Here is a 21,090-nt window from a genome sequence, read left to right as displayed (position 1 = left end):
TAGATAAAACAAGATATGGAGACGGGACACCATGAGCATAGCTCCCCTTCCCATAAAATACAACTAGGTAAATACATGAAGTTAAGAGCAAACTAGATACTGCGAGATACAAAGATGGGACACCACAAGCTTAACTCCCCTTCCTGTAATATACAACTAGGTAAATACACTCACCCATCTCATTACATCACACAAGCACAACCAGCAGTATACTACTCAAACATATATAGCAACTTTCCACCTGTACCACACAGTGCATCCCCACAAAAACACATTCCACTAGGTAAATGCACCCAGAAAAGCTTTTCAAGACAGACCATCAAAATCAGTTGGAAAAAAACTAATATCACCCCCACAGAAGATTCCCTCTCAAATAAAGCGAAACCACACTAGTACACTTATATTTAGAACACCATTCAACTGTAAGATAATACCAACACAGAATAGACTTGGCCACAGAATTAAACTGCTCTAGATGCAACCATCACACAGTGAACAATGAACACAATACAGAAATTTGAGAACAAACTTGATCTTGCAAGATACAAAAATGGGTCACCACAAGCATAGCTCCCCTTCCCGTATAATACAACTAGGTAAATCCTACCCCACACTTTCTCCAGATAACAACACAGTATTTCTTCTTTAAGTAACCTATTGGTCTATCTGGTGGATATTACTTGATATATCTTATTATTTGGGAGCTATAGGTCTCCAGCAAGTAAGATATTCTTGCAACAGATTGATTGTTAGTTTGTACACCTGTGGATGTACACCTACCGGTATGGCGTCAGAGTAAGGTGTCAGACATGGCAAGGAGATACCTTAATGCCAGCACCCATTTTTTGTTCCAACCGTGCACTTAATTGTCATTTCCATTCATTGTTATTATAAACTGGTATGTGAATCTTTATTTCCAGTTTTATGTACTTAACTTTTTTCTCCAATTTGTGTGTATTTTCAGATAAACAAGGGAAAAATTTAGGCAAAGAAGCAGCTACAGGTATTAGAAAACTAAATCTAGAAAAGTTAGGAGAGCAGTCTTCAAGTAACCTTAGTCCATCCCAGGTGAAGCAGACAAATAATGTTCCTGTGACAGTGGTTGCTACTCCCAACAAAGGTGCCACACCAAAGGTGGTGCGTGGCTTTGACATTGGACAGGAAGATGGTAAGGATAAGGATAAGGATTTATCTATTTCATTTCCAAATTCAGTTGACAAATTTGAGATTGGCCTATGTAGTATAAAGTGTTTATGCAGTGTATTTTAAACAAATTCCATCTTTTAGCTTGGAAATGGGTTAATGGTAATATTGTTTAGTTCTTTTTATTCAGTATGTGTGTGTGTGCATGCTCCATGCACTAACTGTTTCTAATATTGGCACAGTTATAAATATCTATCATTTGAGCTTGTATCTTTTATTGTCCTCATATGATATATGAAAATTGTATAATGAATTAAATATGTCAGAATTTGAGAGGAAGACTGAGTGAGATAGACGGATAGGGTACTTCAGATGCCATTGTAATGTCTGTTAAGCTGGGATGGGAGAGTGTATAAGACAAGTAGGGATAGAGAGAAGTTGTGAATGAATATAGGGAAGACATGGCCCAAAGGGATTATTTAATTATTATTATTATTATTATTATTATTATTTTTTTTTTCTTCTTCTTCTTATTTATTTAAGATTAATGATAAGGGAAGGGTCACCATAGAGTAAAGCATTGGAGGTAAACCAGCTCTAGCTGTTAGGCATTGCTGTGGAAGAGCTGTTCCTTGCTGAATTGCTTTTGACCCAGTGAGGAGGATAGGATTGCCCTTCATCTCTGAATGCTTAAATGGGAGAAATATAAATGTGTGCTTTCATGTGGCCACTCCTCATATAAGGGGAAAGGGCATTTGGTAGAGATGGAAATTTCATAGAAAATGGGATTTACTTGTTTGTAATTTTGTTTTCAGCAAACTCAGGCCAGGAGGGAAAATTACAGCCAAAGATAGACCCAGAGGAACGGGAATCTCGTTCATCTACTCCAGTTCGTGGTGATTCTGCACCTAGTGCCAGTAAAACTCCTGCCAGGTAATCATGAAAAGAATGTGCTTTAGTTAATTTTTATGTATTATTAGACTTCTTTACTTGTATCTGTATGAACTTACTGCATAGCCCCTACCATAAACATTCACTCACAGATAACAGTTCAATGTTTTCATACATACACCAAAGGCTTTTTCCCCCTAACAAGGGAGATAGCCAAAAAAAGCAAAGGCATAAGAACCACTCCTACCCATTCCATCCCCAACATACTCCACTCCTCTCCACCCTCTTCCCTCCCTCTTATCTTGACATGTCCTTGATTATGGGTCATCCCTGCATCTTGCCCACTGTCCTGGGTCAGAAATGTCGCAAGACACAGCAAATCCACAAGAAGGCCGTTTCATTAAATCGGTGACCCCCCTCTCCATCCCCTCATGCAGAAAGGGAGAAGATGGGGAGAAATTCCTTCAGGCTGCGTCAGTTTATTTCTCACACATACTCCCTCACTCCCCCCATCCCCCACCCACTCCCCTTCATGCATCATAGCATCATCCATACACAACCATTCTCAACTCACCCCAATGTTTTCAACCAGTGAGAATTTGGAGAGGGCACAAGCCACTGTTGGCCAGCAGGTGTAGAGTCTGAAACCTAAGGCTACATTACTTCTGACTTGGGCAGTGGGCAGGAGACATTGACCCTTCTTCTATGAAGAGCTAAGATGATAGGGAGAAAAATGGGTGGTTGATGAGAATGGAATAGGTATTTACCTAGTTGTATTATACGGGAAGGGGAGCTATGCTCATAGTAACCCGTCTTTGTATCTCTCAGCATCTAGTTTGTTCTTAAATTTTTGTATGGTTTTTGCACACACTTGTTTCATCCAGTTTGTTCCAGACCTCCTCCCTTATAAGGAGGAAGGGGCCTTTGGTTTATAGATACAAACCTAAGGCAATAGGTATTATTAGGTCCTAAAATGTGGAAAGTGTACCAGTAGAGTGGATGAGTGTATATTTGGTTCCACTGTACAAAGAAAAAGGGGACAAATATGAAAGTAAGAGCTTTAGAGAGATTAGTCTATTAAATGCAGTTTGTAAAGTGTAGGGGTGGATGTTAATTGAGAGAATTTGGAGGGGAACTGAGGTAGTAATTTGGGAAGAATAATGTGGGTTAAGGAAAGGAAGATGATACATAGATATGATTTTCATACAAAGGCGGATATTTGAGAATTTTTTAGCAAAGGTGCTCTAGGGTGTTACATTCAAATGTATGGGATAAGGAGGAGTATGATGAGGTTACTCAAAAGGTTTTGCATTAGTAGTAGAGCTTGTGTGAGGGTAGGGGATGGAGAGTGTAAATGGTTTGAGGTAAATGTGGGGCTGCATCAGGGCTGTGTTCTTTCATCATGGTTGTTCACTGTATTTACCTAGTTGTATTTTGCGGGAAGGGGAGCTATGCTCGTGTTGTCCCGCCATTGTATCTCTCAGTGTCTAGTTTGCTTTTAAACTCGTGAATGGTTTTTGCGCTTACTATTTCATTATCCAGTTTGTTCCAAGTGGAAAACTGTTTTTCTTCAGTTCTCTTCTATAGCTATGTTTTCTTAATTTCCTTCCATGTCCTCTTGTGTTTCTCTTGTCCCAGTTTAGTAATTCTTCTCTATCAAGTATCTCTGTGCCTTTCATGATTCTGTAGATGGTCAGTAGGTCTCCTCTCTCTCTTCTTTGCTCCAGTGTCGGTAGCTCCAGTTTAGCCAATCTCTCCTTGTATGATAGGTTTGCAAGTGCAGGTGCCATTTTTGTAGCTGCTCTTTGGATTCTTTCTATTTTCTTTATGTTCTTTTTGGTACTGGGGGACCACAATGTTGCCGCATACTCTAGTCTAGGCCTTATCAATGTAACCAATATTTTTTTTATCATGTCTTCGTCCAGGTAAGCAAAAGCCACTTTTATTGATCTTAGCAAGTTGTAAGTCTCCCCGACAATTTTGTTAATCTGTGTATCATAGGACAAGTCGTTTGTGATAATAACTCCCAACTCTTTTTCGGATCCTACTTTCTTTACTTCCTTGGTTCCAATTGTATATTTTCTTGATATTCTGTTTTTGCTTTTTCCAAACTCCATTATGCTACACTTCTTAGTATTAAAATCCACTTCCCATTTCTGACTCCAGTTCCATACCCTATTCAGATCTTCTTGCAGTGCTTCACAGTCCTTATCAGTTTCTACTTTCCTTAACAGTTTGGCGTCATCAGCAAAGAAGCTCATGTAACAGTTCACGCCCTCGTCCATATCATTCATATAGATAGCAAACATTATTGGAGCCAGTACAGATCCTTGCGGTACTCCACTGATCACCTCTTTCCAATCTGAATATTTTTCTCTGAGTACTACTCTCATCTTTCTTCCAGTCAGGAAGTCCTCCATCCATTTTAGTTGGTTCCCTCGTATTCCTCCTATGTGTTCCAGTTTTTTTAGTAGTTTTCTGTGTGGTACTTTGTCAAATGCTTTTTGCAAGTCTAGGAATGCACAATCAGCCCATCCGTTTCTTTCTTGCACTATGTCTATTAGTCTTGAGTAGAAGCATATCAAGTTTGTGGTGCATGATCTACCTTGTCTGAACCCGAATTGTCTTGGGTTTAATATGTTGTTATCTTCCAGGTGTTTTACCCATCTATTCTTGATGATTTTCTCACAAATTTTGGCTATAGTGCTTGTTAGTGATACTGGTCTATAGTTGGTGGGTTCTTCCTTGTTTCCTCCTTTATATATTGGTACAATGTTAGCATTTTTCCAGTCATTAGGTATCTTTCTTTCCTGTGTGTATGGATGGGAGGTGTGGAAGGTACACAGGAGGATGGGTAGGGGTTTGGAGCTGGTAATTGAGAATTGAAGTAAGTGAGAGGTGAGCCAGTTGTTTGTGGATAGACAAGAGACTAAAGTATTTAGTGGCAGAATTTGTGAAGATTGTGTGAGGAAAAAACAGAGTACTGTAAGTCCTCATTATACGGTATATATGCGTTCCTGAAAACCTTACCACAAATTGAAATTACCGTATACTAAACCCAATATAACATGTAATAATAGGATATGGCAGATGTACCTTCTCCCTGCTTTTTCCTCTTCAAAATATCTAGTGGATACTGTATCTGTGAATTTTTCTTACCATAAATAGAATCGAGGGTAGTAATTACCAAATACCGTAACTGTGAATTTACCGGATAAAGAATTACCATATAAGGAGGACTCACTGTACATGTGGGCAAAAGGAAGATGGTAAGATGTACAAAGGGGTAGGCTGGGATTTACTGTAGTGAAGTGTGATAGGAGGCTGGAGGAATTAGAAAGCTACAATTACAGTACTACCTCTCATTAACGAACGTTAATTAGCTGTGTTTGCTGTGTTTTCGGTGATTTGGTGCTGTTGTTTAGTGCTGTGCAATCACTATGCCACCCAAAAACCACTCCAAATCAACAGATTATTCACATCAACAGACACCTTTACCCCCCTTTTAGTCCGTTAATGAGAGGTAGTACTGTAATTAGAGTCATTGTTACAGGGAATGGAGGAGTGGGGGTGAGGATGAATTATAGAATGAGGGAAGCAAGTAAATATCTGGGAGGAATGAAAAGGGTTATGAGAAATAGGTATCTAGGGATGAATGCAAAGAAAAAAATTCATGAAGGAGTGATTGTGTCCATGGCACTTTTATGAAGGGGAGACTTGGAACTTGAAAGAGGCAGAAAGGAAGAGCCTAAATGTGTTTGAGATGAAGTGTTTAAGAATTATGTTGAGTGTTGTGAGGATGGATAGTGAGGTATGTGGAGGTGTGGTGAAGAATGGAGGTGGTAGAGAGCTGGTAGATAAGGTTGATTAGAAACTGCTAAGGTGGTTTGGACAGTGTGGCTAGTGAAGGAATGGGGAAAAGAATAGCAAAAATTGTATGAAAAGCAGAAGTGGATGGAGTAAACTTAAGGGAAAGACCATGAATAAGGTGAATGGGTGAAGGGAGCATTTGATCCAAGAAGAATTTATGTTTTATAAAGAAGAGAGTGCACAATATAGAGTGAATGGAATATATTTACCTAATTGTAGTATACAGGAAGGGACTGGTTGCAAATAGATGAGGAAATGACACAACCCAAAGGGATGGTTTTCTTGTCAGGTTGATAAAAGTCTTAAATGAATGAGGGGTGCAGGGGTCACCAAATAATTAAACATTGGGATAAACCAGGTCAGGCTGTTCAGTAGTGCTGTGTCTTCCTATGTTGCCTTTGACCTGAACAGTGTGGTGTGGGACAAGGATAACTTCATCCTTGAGTTGCAAAGATGGAAAGGACAATGTATGGGGTTTGGATGGGTGGACAGGTGTGATATGAGTGTATGCTTTGATATGGTCACACTGTTTATAAATGGGGAAAGAACTGTTGGTGTATGTATGAATTATGTTGTTGATATTGAAAATGAAGGGACCAGTGATGAGTAGCCACATGCTTTGGTCTCTTGCTCATTCTCGTATCCCATCAAAGCCCTCACCCTCATCAGGAGGTACAACCCCAAGAGGCTGGTATTCCATCTTTGGACCAGGCCTAAGATCTCTATCAGGTTTAGTTATTTTTCCTCTTATTTTTTGTACATGAGAGTTGACGACCAATGATTATCTACCAATGGGCAACATAAAAACTAATCCATGCCAAATCACCCATAGAGATCTGGAAGTGCATAGGGACTATTGCTGACTACTAGGGCTGTGGGTTTCCAGTCATTGAAACTCAAGGGGACAGTGATTGTTGTTATAATTATGGAAAATTAGTTGTTTTCCTAAATCAGTTGAATGGTAAGTGATGATTTGTCTGAAAATTTACTCCCATTTTTGATGGGTTTGATGAAGTAAGTTGTAATTATTGTTTCTTCTCATGTCTTTCAGGCTAAGAGATAAGGAGGTGGATATTGAGGCCAAATACAAAGAGGAAAGGGGAGATAGCAAAGAACTTATCAATATGGTAGTGGTTGGTCATGTTGATGCTGGCAAGTCTACATTAATGGGTCACTTGCTATACCTTCAGGTATGGCAGATGAAGGCTATGTTTATATATTTATATATATATATATATATATATATATATATATATATATATATATATATAAACATATGTCGTCAAAGATACTGTATGATGGTAATGATAATAGTAGTATGGAATATTGCAGACACTTTATATTGTTTTTAAATCTCGTTTTGCAATGATCATGGATTTTTTTTTTTTTTTTTTTTTTTTTTTTTTTTTTTTAGTTATCAAATGTGTTGATAGAAAATACCATCAGGGTCTTTGTCTCTATAAGATTAGTATTCTATTTTGAAAAAAGTAACATCTTTGCAGGGAAATGTTGCTCAGAGAACAATGCACAAATATGAAAAGGAAAGTAAAAAGCTTGGGAAACAATCCTTTATGTATGCCTGGGTACTGGATGACACTGATGAAGAAAGGTAAGGACATACTCTGTTCCTGTAGAAATCTGTATGTATGAATGCATTTACCTAGTTATATTATACAGGAAGGGGAGCTATGCTCGTGGTGACCTGTCTTTGTATCTCACAACATCTAGTTTCTTCTTAAATTCATGTATAGTGTTTGCACACACTATTGTTTCATCCAATTTCTTCCGCACATGTGCACATACACTCATACACACATGCACACATTTGATAAGAACCAAACTGGCATGCTTGCATTTATGACACCATCCAGCCTTGAAACAGTGAGTTTTGAAATAAGCTTATGCCAGGTATGTTAAAGCAGGTAACAGTCACTGATGGGAATTAAAGAGCAATGTAGGATTTGAACTAACAACTGAGCAAATTTGAGACTAGTGTGCTTCCAATTACTCCGCCAGTATATACCATTAAAGTGATACCAACACAGAATAGGTCTAGCCACATATTCAAATTACTCCTAATGCAACCACCACACAGAGGACATAGAACACCTAATACTACAATGTTGCACACTAACAGTCCTTAGTCCCTGAGTGACTTGTGGACAAACCCAGAGATTGTTGCTAGTTATTTGAAGGCTGTGGGTCTTCTGCAAAAGATACAAAAGATTACAAAGGAGGAGCATGCCTACAGGAGACCTTTTGGTCCATAACTAGGTTGGATGCAAAAAGATTATAATAGTAAAAAATAGATAAATAAATAAGTGGTTTGGTTTGATGTCACAAGCTCCCCCTATCAGGAGGCTATAACAGTGCCCCTTATAGTAGACTTTGTAGTGTGGAATTTAATGAACCATGTCCTTAGCTCAACTTGCCCCGAGCAGGATTCGAATTGTCATCATCTTGACCTCTGCCGCAAGTAACAATACCCTAACCCACTCAGCTAACGAGCATCCTAATAAGTAAAGATAATGATAATGTAAATAATACATACATTTACCAAAGGCTTTTTCCCCTTTACAAGGGAGGTAGCCAAAAAACAAAGGTATAGAAACCACTCCCACCCATTCCATCCCAAACATACTCCACTCCCCTCTACCCTCGTCCCTCCCTCTTATCTTGGCACCTCCTGGATGACGGGTCATCCCTGCATCTCACCCACTGCCCCGGGTCAGAATTATGAATAATGATAAATAAAAGAAATAGGTGAAGTTAATAAACAAACAGGTAAATAGTATGTACATACATATACCAAAGGGTTGTTCCCCCTTACAAGGGAGGTAGCCAAAGAATAAAGGCATAAAAACCACCCATTCCTTCCCCACATATTCCACTCCCATCCACCCCTTCCCTCCCTCTTATCTTTGCTCCTCCTGGATGATGGGTCATCCCTGTATCTCACCCACTGCCCTGGGTCAGAAGCACTGTCACAAGACACAGCACTTCCATAGCAAGGCCGTTTCATTTAATCAGTGATCCCCCTCTCCATCCGCAGAAAAAGAGAAGACGGGGAGAAATCCCTTTTGGCTGCATCAATTTATTTTTCACACATTCCCTCATCCCCCATCCTCCACCAACTCCCCATCATGCATCACAGCGTTATCCATACACAACCATTCTCCATTCACCCCTATCTTCAGTCTTCTCCTGTCCTTCCTCAACAGACATTCCCCTCTTTCCCAATGCCCCTTTTACCCCATCCATCCATCTCATCCTTGGTCACCCCCTCATGTTCACTCCTTCTACCTCTGCCTTCCACACCTTTTTTACTAATCTTTCATCACTCTTTCCATGTGTCCACACAATCCCAATACTCTTTCATCAACCCTGTCTCCCAAATGCCTTTACACTGTTCTCTTCTTCACCTCCTCATTTCTCTATCTATCCTAGTAACCCCTATCATACTTCTCAGGCACCTCATCTCAACACATTCAAACTCCTCCTTTCTTCCTTTCTTTATGTTCCATGTTTCTGCACCCCATACAGTGCTGCGGGTACAATCACTCCTTCATACAATCTCCTCTTAGCATCCATTCCCAAATATCTATTTCTCATTACACTTTTTAATCCCCCAAGGCATTCACTTGCTTTCCTCAATCTACATTCCACCTCCACTCCTCCCTTTCCCTCCACACTCACACCCAAGTATCTAAAACAATCCACTTTCTCCAGTCTCTCTCCCTTAATACTCACTTCCAGTCTGCTGCCACTTTCTCCCCTTGTACATCTCATCACCTTACTTTTACCCACATTTATCTTCAACTTCCTTCTTTTGCACACCTTCCCAAACTCTGTCAATAACTTCCTCAATCCCTCCTCTGATCCTGTCTTTAGCATAGTGTCATCAGCAAACAACAATTGGCTTATCTCCCACTTTTCTCTATTTCCTTTAACCACCTCCAATCCCCAACCCATTACCCATGCATTTACCTCTTGCACCACCCCATCCATGTATGAATTGAACAGCCAAGGTGACATATCCCAGGTAAAGTCCCACCTTTACCACAAACCACTAACTCTCCAATTCTCATTCTAATACAAGCTCTACTACTATCATAAAAACTCTTGACTGCTCTTAACAGCTTTCCTCCTATTCCATATATCTGCAATACCACCCACAGTGCCTTCCTGTCTACCCTGTCATAAGCCTTTTCCAATATCATAAAGGCCTAAAAAAATCCTTACCTTTTCTAAAAACTTTCTCACATATCTGTCTTCCCATAAAAATTTGATCCATTCAACCCCAACATGTGCTAAACCCACACTGTTCCTCACCAATTACTCCCTCTGTTCCTCTCCTAATCCTCTCCATCAAAACCCTCCCATAAGCCTTCCCAACTACACTTAACAAGCTGATCCCTCTGAAACTACTACACTCACACCTGTTCCCTCTTCCCTTGTAAAGTGGAACTCTACAGGTACTCCTCCAGTCCTCTGGCACTCTCCCCTCTTTGAAACAAACATTAGATAACCTCACCAGTCAGTCCACCATCATTGTACCTCCCTTTTTTTTCTTTTTTCTTTAGACATTCTGCATGACACCCATCCAACCCAGGTGCCTTACCTGCTCTCATCATCTTAACAACTGCCTTTACCTCATCTTTCCTTATTTCTCCTCCATTTTCCTCACTTATCACTGTCATTTTCTTAGCACTACCCACTGCAACTACCCTTACCTCCCTATTCATCACATTTAGCACCTCCCTAAAACACTTTGCCCATCTTCCTCTTACTGTCTCTTCCATTATCATCTATCTGCACCTTTTACCTTTTCTTCTCTACTTGATTTACCTCCTCTTCCTCTCTCAATTTCCTTCCAAAACATCTTTTTATAACTTTTGGCATATGTATGAAAGATTATTATTGGCCATCATTAATCTAGGAGATCTTTATTTATCTATTTTTTTTTCTTCACTAACCATGTTATATGTAATTGTATGTATATATAATATATATATGTGTATTGTAATTTATTACAGGTCTAGAGGAGTCACTGTAGATATTGCCCAAAGGGTTTTTGAAACTGAATCCAAAAGAGTAACTTTACTTGATGCTCCGGGTCACAAAGACTTCATTCCAAACATGATTACTGGGGCAGCCAGGGCGGACGTTGCCATCCTTGTCGTAGATGCCACAACAGGAGCTTTTGAAGCTGGTTTTGATAGTGGAGGCCAAACTCGAGAACATGCCATTCTCATACGTTCTCTAGGTTGTACAAATTTTAATCGAATTTGCTTGATTAGATTTTTATATCAGGGAGAGTAAATATTGAAATATAATCATTTGACTGACATTTATCTTTTTTCTAATTAGCCAATTGATTTTTCCAGGTGTTTCTCAAATTGCAGTAGTCATTAATAAATTAGACACCACAGAGTGGAGCCAAAGCCGATTTAAGGACATCTGTAGTAGTCTTAAGAATTTTCTCAAGTCAGTGGGTTTCCGGGAAGGAGATGTCATGTATATTCCCTGCTCAGGACTTACAGGAGAAAACCTTGTAAAGAAATCATCAGTAGAAGAATTGAACTCATGGTATAAAGGACCAACTCTAATTGAAGCTATTGGTAAGTGATTATATCTGTCACTTTTATGTGATCATGATTGCCTCCCATGCCCAGCCACATTATGCATGTAGCAACTAAGTCATATTGTTGTCCCATGTGTAATGCAGGAGATCCATGGCTCCCAGGTAACCAGCAACAGCCAATAGATTGGCTCACTGGTTATTCAAGAAGGAAATAATGTGTTGTTGTTTGAGTAAAGTCAGAGTAGGGCATTGTACAGTAAAGTGCTGTTTATTTGGCATGAAAGGAGGTGGGGAGACTGTGCTGGATAAGTGTAATTTATGATGTTTCGAATTGTGCTCTTCATGAACCTATTACATACATATACCAAAGGCTTGTTCCCCCTTACAAAGGAGGTAGCCAAAAAGTAAGGCATAAAAACCACTCCCACCCTTTCTATCCCCACATACTCCACTCCCATTCACCCCCGTCTCTCCCCCTTATCTTGGCTCCTCCTGGATGATGGGTCATCTCTGCATCACACCCACTGCCCTGGGTCAGAAGCAGTGTTACAAGACACAGCACATCCACAGCAAGGCAGCTTCATCCCCTCATGAAGAAAAAGAGAAGACGGAGAGAAATCCCTTCGGGTTGCATCGAATTATTTCTCATACATACTCCCTCACTCCCCTATCCCCCACCCACTGCCTTTCATGCATCACAGCATCATCCATATGCAACCATTCTCCATTCACCCCTATCCTCTGTCTTCTGTCCTTCCTCAACAGACATTCCCCTCTTTCCCAGTGCCCTTTTTACCCCTTCCATCCATCTCATCCTTGGTCATCCCCTCATGTTCACTCCTTCCACCTCTGCTTTCCACACCTCTTTTATCAATCTTTCATCACTCATTCTTTCCATATGTCCAAACCATCTTCATCAACCCCATCTCCCAACTGCCTTTCCGCCCCCGTTCTCCTCCTCATCTCTTCATTTCTCACTCTATCCAGCCTAATAACCCCTATCATACTTCTCAGGCACCTCATCTCAAACATATTCTTTAACCATCTCCAATCCTCGGCCCATTACCCTTGTGTCTACCTCTTGCACCACCCCATTCATATATAAGTTAAACAGCCAAGGCAATGTGACACATTCCTGGCAAAGTTCCACTATTATCTCAGACCACTCTGTCTCTCCATTTCTAATTCTAACACAGGCTCTACTACTTTTGTACTACATACATATACCAAGGTCTCTTCCCCCTTACAAGGGAGGTAGCCAAAAAGGAAAAGGCACAAAATCACTCCCACCCATTCCATCCCTGAATACACTCCACACTCCTCCACCCTCCCTCCCATCTTAGCACCTCCTGGATGATGGGTCATCCCTGCACCTTGTCCACTGCCCTTTTGTACTACTTCTGTAAAAACTCTTGACTGCCCATAACAGCTTTCCTTCTATCCCATATATCTACAATACCTCTCAGTGCCTTCCTGTCTACCCTGTCATAAGCCGTTTCCAAATCCATAAAGGCCCCCCCCAAAAAAAAACATCCTTACCTTTTCCTATAGCTTTCTCACATATCTGTCTTATCACAAAAATCTGATCCATGTAACCCCTACCTGTCCTAAACCCAGGCCCATTCTGTGGTCTCTTGGAAGGTTGAGGAACCACCACAAGGAGTAACTGATGCATTCACCTTGGTCTTTTGGATCCTGTGTTGAACTCATGATCGACAGCTATTTCCCTCCCAGAAGAGAGCTCAGAGTTCGTATGACCGATCTATGGGTAATGTTATGACCTTACACACACACACACACCCCCAACTCCCCACCCACGAGAGTCAGAGTAACGACCCGAAGCGCAGCAATACTGAAATAATTTCGGCCCTGGGCAGGATTCGAACCAGGTACTGCAAGCACCACCATGCTGGCAGTCCAGCGCTCTACCAACCGCGCCACCGAGTCGTGTGCAAACATCATTGATTGTGAAAGGTGTTTTTGTATTTACCTAGTTGTATTTTACGGGATGAGAGCTGTGCTCGTAGTGACCCGTTTTTGTATCTCTCCACATCCAGTTTGTCCTTAAAATCGTGTATAGTTCTGGCATTCACAGTTTCTCTGTTCAGTTTGTTCCAGACATTGATCACTCCATGTTGGAAGCAATTTTTTTTTTCAGGTCTCCTCTGTAACTGTCTTTCTTTAGATTCCTTTCATGTCCTCTTGTTTCTCGGGACACGAAAAGAAGCTAAAGAAAGTTGTACAAAAAGTTATATTTATTCTGTTATTAGATTTGATTACATTTGCACTGATGAAATCAATAATAGGCCATGGTCATTAATTTCACCTCCCTGAGGGGTTGGTACTTTTTCTCCAGACTGACCTAAGATTTCTCTTGATAAACTTCAGCTATTTTCTCCCTACTTTTTCACAAGAGGAGAGAAATGGCCATTGCTTTCCATTTCCTCTTGTAAGCTGATTAAACAGACCCACACTAATCCTACACCAACAGCATTATTTCACAGAAAGTTCTATGTAAGGGTCCAACAACCTTTGTTAACAACTTTCAGGCTGGAAGTTTATCTTTGAAATTTAATGCAACATTTATTATATGCATGGATGAGGGTTTATGTTTTTAGAGTGGGTTTAGATGTCGATATTGATTCATGAACTGTGACGTTTGTTATTAATTGTATTGATTTTTTTCTTCATTCATCAGATAAGATGAAAGTTCCAGAGAGAAATGTAACAAAGCCAAGCCGCTTGTGTGCAAGTGATGTCTACAAGGGCCAGGGTGCAAACATGTGTGTTGCAGGGCGTTTAGAGACAGGTTATGTCCAAAATGGAGATAGATTGTTTCTTTTACCACAGGGAGAGGTACTTACAGTTAAAGGTGTGTTTTGACCTTTGTCGTCTTTCCTGATGTGCATAAATGATAGGTTAATGATATAAAGATTGTGTACTTTTGTTTGGAGATAATGTTTGCTTTTATTAGTGTAATGGTACTAGTTGTGTTGTATATGACTTTTTCCATGTATGTTAGGATGATACATACATATACCAAAGGCTTTTACCCCCTACACGGGGGTAGCCAAAAAGAAAAAGGCATAGAAACCACTCCCACCCATTCCATTTCCCATATATTCCACTCCCCTCCACCCTATGTTAGGATGATAGAAATATATAATGATTGTTGATGTGTTGGGGTTTCCATACAGGTGTCCAGGTTGAGGGTGCTGGTGTGGGATGTGCCTTTGCTGGAGATCATGTGAGTTTAACGGTATCGGGCTGTGACCCAGGGGTTTTACATATTGGCGACTTCCTTTGTGATCCAACCAACCCCATTCCACTTGTTACAAGGGTTCAGGCACGAGTTGTTATATTTAGTGTAGCAGTTCCCCTAATTAAGGGCTCCCAGGTAAGTTAGTATACGGTATATATTTATTAAATTTTTTTTTGCTATTATTTTTTCCATGTCAAAAGAATGAGATGAATATTGCATTAACCATAGTGAAATGATGGGGATTTGTATTTTCAGGTTGATTTTCATTATCAAGCTGTAACTGAGCCTGCAAAAATCCACAAGCTAGTTTCACAGTTACATAAAACCACAGGACAAGTTATAAAGAGTAAGCCAAGAGCTTTAGTTAAAAATACTTCTGCACTAATAGAATTAAAATTTTCAAGACCTATGTGTTTAGAATTGTATAGAGATGTCAAGGAATTAGGAAGGTTTATGCTTCGTATGGGAGGCTCAACTATTGCTGCAGGACTTGTAACACAGGTAATATATATCAGTTTTTGTGTAACACAGGTAATATATATCAGTTTTTGTGGTCAAACTCTTGTAATATTTTCATATATGAAAGGAAAGATCAATGTCTTTTCTTCTAATACATTTACTGTTTTATTTTTCAGATTTTAGAAGCAAATTAAAATTGTCGTTTAACAGAAAAAAAGTAATTTCTACTTGATTGTTGACAAGTAGTTTTTCCAAATGGATTGACACAATTTATCCTTTCAATGAAGAGTAAGTGCCTCGTTTCAAACTATTTATCTTGTGCAGATGCTTTGGTCCTTTTACTGAGAGTAGGGACCAAGAACTACTTGCAAGTGGTAGTACAGTAATGCAAAACAGATTCAGAAACATCTCCTTGCTGCCTTTCTTCACAACCTTTTGACACTCTCCTCCATCTGTAAGTGCAGCCCAATGGGGTTGACATTTGCTTTGTGGACCAAGCCTAGGCTCTATCTTCATAAATCTTGACTGTGTCCTCCATATTTTTCATAGGAGAGTTGATAACTGGCAAATGTTCCCCTCCTATAATAAGCCGGTGACATAGAAACAAACATAGATACATACAGTAGGCAGGGCAGTGGGCAGGATACAGGGGTGATCTGTCATCCACGAGGAGCTAACATGAGAGTGGGGCAGGGTGGTGGATGGAAGTGGAGCAGGTGGAAATGAAATGGGTGGAAGTGGGTATGTACCTTTTGACTTGGCTACCTTAGTGGTAAGGGAGAAAGAGCCCTTGGTATATAGAAGAGGTAGGAGATGGGACCCAACGAGCATTGCTCCTGTCCTGTATACTAGAATTAGGTAAATATATACATACATACTAAAAGGCCTTTTCCCTCTTTTAACCTCTTCGATATGAGTCAAAAAAGTTGCATGCATATTAGGTTTCCTGATGTACAATGATGCATCACAATACTTGCATTACAAATTATAAAGTTACAGGTTTTATATTCGTTCTCTTTCACCCTGAATATTTATAACCACAGAAAATGTGATCAAGCCTGGTCACAGAATATGAGGGTCACTCAGCTATAACTACAAAATACATATAATCAGGACGCCAACACTAGCATTCTTCTATGCCCACGTGTGCCTCATGACACCTATGTAGGCATCATGATATTCTAAGGTTTAAGATGGGTGACTGAGTCTAAGCATGTACCCAGCTAACACCCACCCCTCACTGATCCAAAATCCATTTGTTGCCCCTAATGACTTACCATCTTGTGGATGAAAGGTCATCCTTGTTTCCCAGTACATTGTTTGGGTCAGAGGCAATATTGAGACAGGACGTCCACAGCAGGGCCTGACAGCCAGAGTTAGTTTACCTCCACCACTTTATTGTATGGTAACCGTCCCACCCCACCACCACCCCCTCATCTACTCAAGAAGAAGTGAAGAAGAAGAAGAAAAAAAAAAAGGAGGATCAAACCAAAACACCCTTTTGGGTTGTGCCATTTTTGTTCCATTTACAAAACTATTCCATTCATCTTTTGCACATTTTTCTTCCCAGACATTCCTTTTGCATCCAATTCCCCCATATCTTGTCCATCCACCTCATTCTTGGTTATCCTTTAAGTTCACTCTGTCCATTTCAGCTTTTCACATACCTTGTGGCAGCCTTGCCTCTCAATCTTTTTTATATACCCTGTTTGACAGTTCTCTTTTCACCCTATTTTCTGCCTTATTTTCACATTTCTTACTTCCCACTTCCCTTCACTCTTACCAACTTTGAACCTTTGCCTTACACTCCTGTACTTACAGCATTGCCCTTACTGCCCCATCTGTATACACATAGAAGAACCATGACAACATTACATAACACTGGTACCTCAAACCTTTTAATTTCTCCATTTGCAAAAATATTCCCACATTAGTCCAACATCTTTCCAAAGAGATATATGGTAGGACCCAAAGACTTTTGCCAGCCAATGTGGGGCTGTAGGTTTCAAGTCAATGAAACTCAATGCAAAAATTATATTGAAAGTTTCGTCAGGAGAGGAATATGTGATATATACCTCTTGCTTTCAACTTGGCATGACTCAAGATAATATACCAAAGGTACATTCCTTCTAATAAAGAGGGAGGACAAGTAAAAACACATACAAACAAACGTCCACATAACCACCCCTTCCATCTTGGCACCTTGGGGACGGAAGATCACCCTGTCCTGCCACACTACTTTGGTTATAGGCAGTGCAGCGAGGCACAGCTCTTCCATATATCATACTTCAAAGATAATATAACAACATAAAATGTTACTTTTATTGGGTTGTGAACTGTGTATTGCATTGTTAATATGTGGGCTGTAAACTTGAGTATATTTTGCAAGGATCATTGGTAAAACTATATGGCTTTTTATTCTTTACTGTAAATGCTGATCAGAAAATTATATGGTAAGAAACTTGTCCTTATGAGAAACATATAAATGCATAATGACATGTCACATATTTAGCTTGGTTAAATGCAAAAGCAAGGGAGTTGCTTGATTTGTCATGTATTGGTCCTACATTAACACCTGCATTGTTCATCATCACTTGACCTGAATGATGAAAGTCAAATGTACATTTAGTTGAAGAAAATGTACTATTTATCTTCCAGTGCTTATCATAATACTCCCAAGTAGGCCAATTACTTGTGGGAATTACAGCTGCTTGACAGAATTATCCAGTTATTACCATTGTTAAAATGTCTTGATGCATTGTTCTTGAAGGAAGGAATGTGTGTGTTTAAACATGATGAAGTGCTTTAAGATGTGGTTGAAAACATAATAAAATGCTTTAAAGTGGTAATTGGTATTATTATTCATGAGCTTCCTATAAGGAGATGGAAAAGTAAATGAGAAGGTATTAAAATCAAATCAAAAGAGTGTTGTTGTTGTTGTCGTTCCCTAGACTGTCTGTCCGAGCAGTCCCGTCTCCCCAAGGAATGCCATAGCCGAAGAGTGTAGAATGGAGTGAATACCAAGTAAGAAGACAGGATTAAATAGGAAATGTATCATAAAGAAAAAAAAAAAAAAAAGGAAGGATAGATAGTGGCATAACAGAAAACTTACTCAAGAAGTAATGCATACATACATACATACATATACCAAGGCTTTTTCCCCCTTCCAAGGGAGGTAGCCACAAAAGGAAAGGCATAAAAACACTCCCACCCATTTCATCCCTAAATACACTCCACACCCCTCCCACCCTTCCTCTCATCTGAGCACCTCCTGGATGACGGGTCATCCCTGAACCCTGCCCACCGCCCTGGGTCAGAAGCAGTGTCGCAAGACACAGTACATCCACAGCAAGGCCGCTTCATTTAATCGGCGACCCCCCCTCTCCGTCCCCCTTTGCATATAAGGAGAGGACGGGGAGAAATAATGAGAATAAACACTTTGTGAGATCGAAACCTTTATTGGTACTACGTTTCGCTTGTTACAGCTTTTTCAAGTACAGACATGAAACACACTCTGAGCACATATAAGCGAATGGGGAAGGAACTGGGAGAGGTTATCAGGGAGGGGTGGGTGGTAGGTGGAGGGGGAGGAGGGGGATGGGTGGGACTTGGTGGAGACAAAAGAGGACATTTCGGACAGTTTGTTGAAGTGGACTAAGGGGGACATTTCATACATTTATTTAATGCGGGTAACAGATGGATGATAGGAGGGGCGATGTTAAACATGCCTCTGTTCTGCTCAATGGTTTTGAAGCTTTGAATGGCGGCTGCTTCGAGGCATTTTCTCCTCACCCTGTCTGGTTCACTAAACAGAAGTTCTGCGTTATCCCAATCCATCAGGTGGTCGTTGGTGTTCTGGTGGATAACACAGGCGTTGGTGGTGATGTTGTTCCGGGAATCATAGCGATGGTCCCGGATCCGGGTCTTCAGGGCCTTTCTCAGATATCGTTCCTGGGAACGTAGTATGGCTTCGCTATGTGGATGACATACTACTAATTTCCCCCAGACGGTTTGACATCCCCAAACTCCAAGCGGCTCTGAACGAGGTTGAGCCATCCATCCAGTTCACCTTGGAGGAAGAAATCAACGATTCCCTTCCATTTTTGGATACCCTTATCATCAAACATGATAATTTTTTAAAATTTACAGTCTACAGGAAACCAACCAATAAGGACGATTTGACTCGCTTCCTATCCCACCATGACCTCAGTATTAAAAAAGGTGTAGTCATAGGTTTCTACCTCAGCTCTCAGAATATGTAGCCCTGAATTCTTAGAGGACGAGTTTAGGCACATAAAGGAGGTTTTTCAGAAATTGAAATATCCAGAGTGCAGCATCCACCAGTTTTAGAAAAAGGCACTCAAAATAATGGAAGGGCGGGAACCAACAAAAGATCCAGCTAGGAGGCTTATCCTTCCAGCCAGCAGCGTCACCGCCACCCTCACCCGGACACTTGGGCGTTGCAACATTCAGGTAGTGGGCCAGTCCAGCAGAACTATCAAAGAGCTCTCTAGAAGGAGTGACAGCCAGGACGAGATGTGGGGAAAAAACGCTGGTGTCTACCACATACCCTGTGCTGAATGTGATAAAGTATACATCGGCGAGACCTCCCGGGACCTGAAGACCCGGATCCGGGAGCATCGCTACGATTCCCGGAACAACATCACCACCAACGCCTGTGTTATCCACCAGAACACCAACGACCACCTGATGGATTGGGATAACGCAGAACTTCTGTTTAGTGAACCAGACAGGGTGAGGAGAAAATGCCTCGAAGTGGCCGCCATTCAAAGCTTCAAAACCATTGAGCAGAACAGAGGCATGTTTAACATCGCCCCTCCTATCATCCATCTGTTACCCGCATTAAATAAATGTATGAAATGTCCCCCTTAGTCCACTTCAACAAACTGTCCGAAATGTCCTCTTTTGTCTCCACCAAGTCCCACCCGTCCCCCTCCTCCCCCTCCTCCTCCTCCTCCCCCCTCCCCATCCACCTACCACCCACCCCTCCCTGATAACCTCTCCCAGTTCCTTCCCCGTTGGCTTATATGTGCTCAGAGTGTGTTTCATGTCTGTACTTGAAAAAGCTGTAACAAGCGAAACGTAGTACCAATAAAGGTTTCGATCTCACAAGGTGTTTATTCTCATGGTCTTGTCGGCTTTTGCCATTGTGATTCAAGTAATGCAATACCTGTTGTAAAGATGAGAACAGAAAAATATGTTTGGAAAAGGACATTGGCTGAAACAGAAAGTATGAAAGATAAAAAGGCATGATCTCATGAGCATTAGGGGAAATTATTATTCGAAGTCAATAAAGCAAGAAAAATTAAGGAGATGAAGGTGGAAGTGAAGCAAAAAAAAAAAAAAAAAAATTACTGGGAAGGTTTGGGCACACTGAAAGAATGGATGAGGGAAGACTAGCAAGAGAATGTGGATGGAGAGAACTTTATGGAGGATAGAATAATATGGATGGATGGGGTGAAGAGGACCTTGGGTGCAAAAGCAATATCAGCTGAGCTGGAAAGTAGGGAAAGTGGTAGGTGAAAATCCATGTGAAGTTTCATAAGCACGGCAAAGGAAACATGGACTGGAGGTGTAGCGTTTATTCCTGACGTTTTGTCTATTGACTTTCTCAAAGGAATGAACATACTGGATCGTGCAGGCTTTATAAACACGCTTGGTGGCTTGTGGGGGTATACAAGTGTAGAACGCTGTGTTCTGATTGGCCCACTAAGATAGCCAATCATGAAGTGGAGAGTGGTTTTGAATGGATGAAAAGTTGATGCAGCCTGAAGGTATTTCTTGTCTGCTCAGTATTTTCTCAAGGGGGTGAGGAGAGTTGGGGGAGATTACCTTGTGGTGAAGCCGAGGGGGCTGGAGT

At 40.7% G+C, this 21,090-nt stretch overlaps 1 protein-coding gene across 3 annotated transcripts in view; it reads left to right on the top strand.

Moving 5' to 3' along the window:
* HBS1 (translation elongation factor EF-1alpha (GTPase) HBS1) overlaps positions 1–18,058 on the top strand; it is a 75,947-nt gene extending 57,889 nt beyond the window's left edge. For all 3 annotated transcript variants that reach the window (XM_076190093.1, XM_076190091.1, XM_076190092.1), the window contains 10 exons: positions 965–1,168; positions 1,959–2,076; positions 6,956–7,094; positions 7,407–7,513; positions 10,941–11,170; positions 11,292–11,525; positions 14,187–14,360; positions 14,686–14,885; positions 15,006–15,251; positions 15,386–18,058. In XM_076190093.1, coding sequence (XP_076046208.1) covers positions 965–1,168; positions 1,959–2,076; positions 6,956–7,094; positions 7,407–7,513; positions 10,941–11,170; positions 11,292–11,525; positions 14,187–14,360; positions 14,686–14,885; positions 15,006–15,251; positions 15,386–15,403 — 1,670 coding nt within the window. In that variant the 3' untranslated portion in view covers positions 15,404–18,058. The remainder of the gene's footprint in view (positions 1–964; positions 1,169–1,958; positions 2,077–6,955; positions 7,095–7,406; positions 7,514–10,940; positions 11,171–11,291; positions 11,526–14,186; positions 14,361–14,685; positions 14,886–15,005; positions 15,252–15,385) is intronic.
* The last annotated feature ends 3,032 nt before the right edge of the window (positions 18,059–21,090 follow it).

Source organism: Oratosquilla oratoria, chromosome 9 (assembly GCF_046742065.1).
Source record: "Oratosquilla oratoria isolate Oo_2021 chromosome 9, ASM4674206v1, whole genome shotgun sequence".
In the NCBI taxonomy this organism is placed as follows: Eukaryota; Metazoa; Arthropoda; class Malacostraca; order Stomatopoda; family Squillidae; genus Oratosquilla; species Oratosquilla oratoria.
This window is presented reverse-complemented; position numbering and strand designations above follow the sequence as displayed.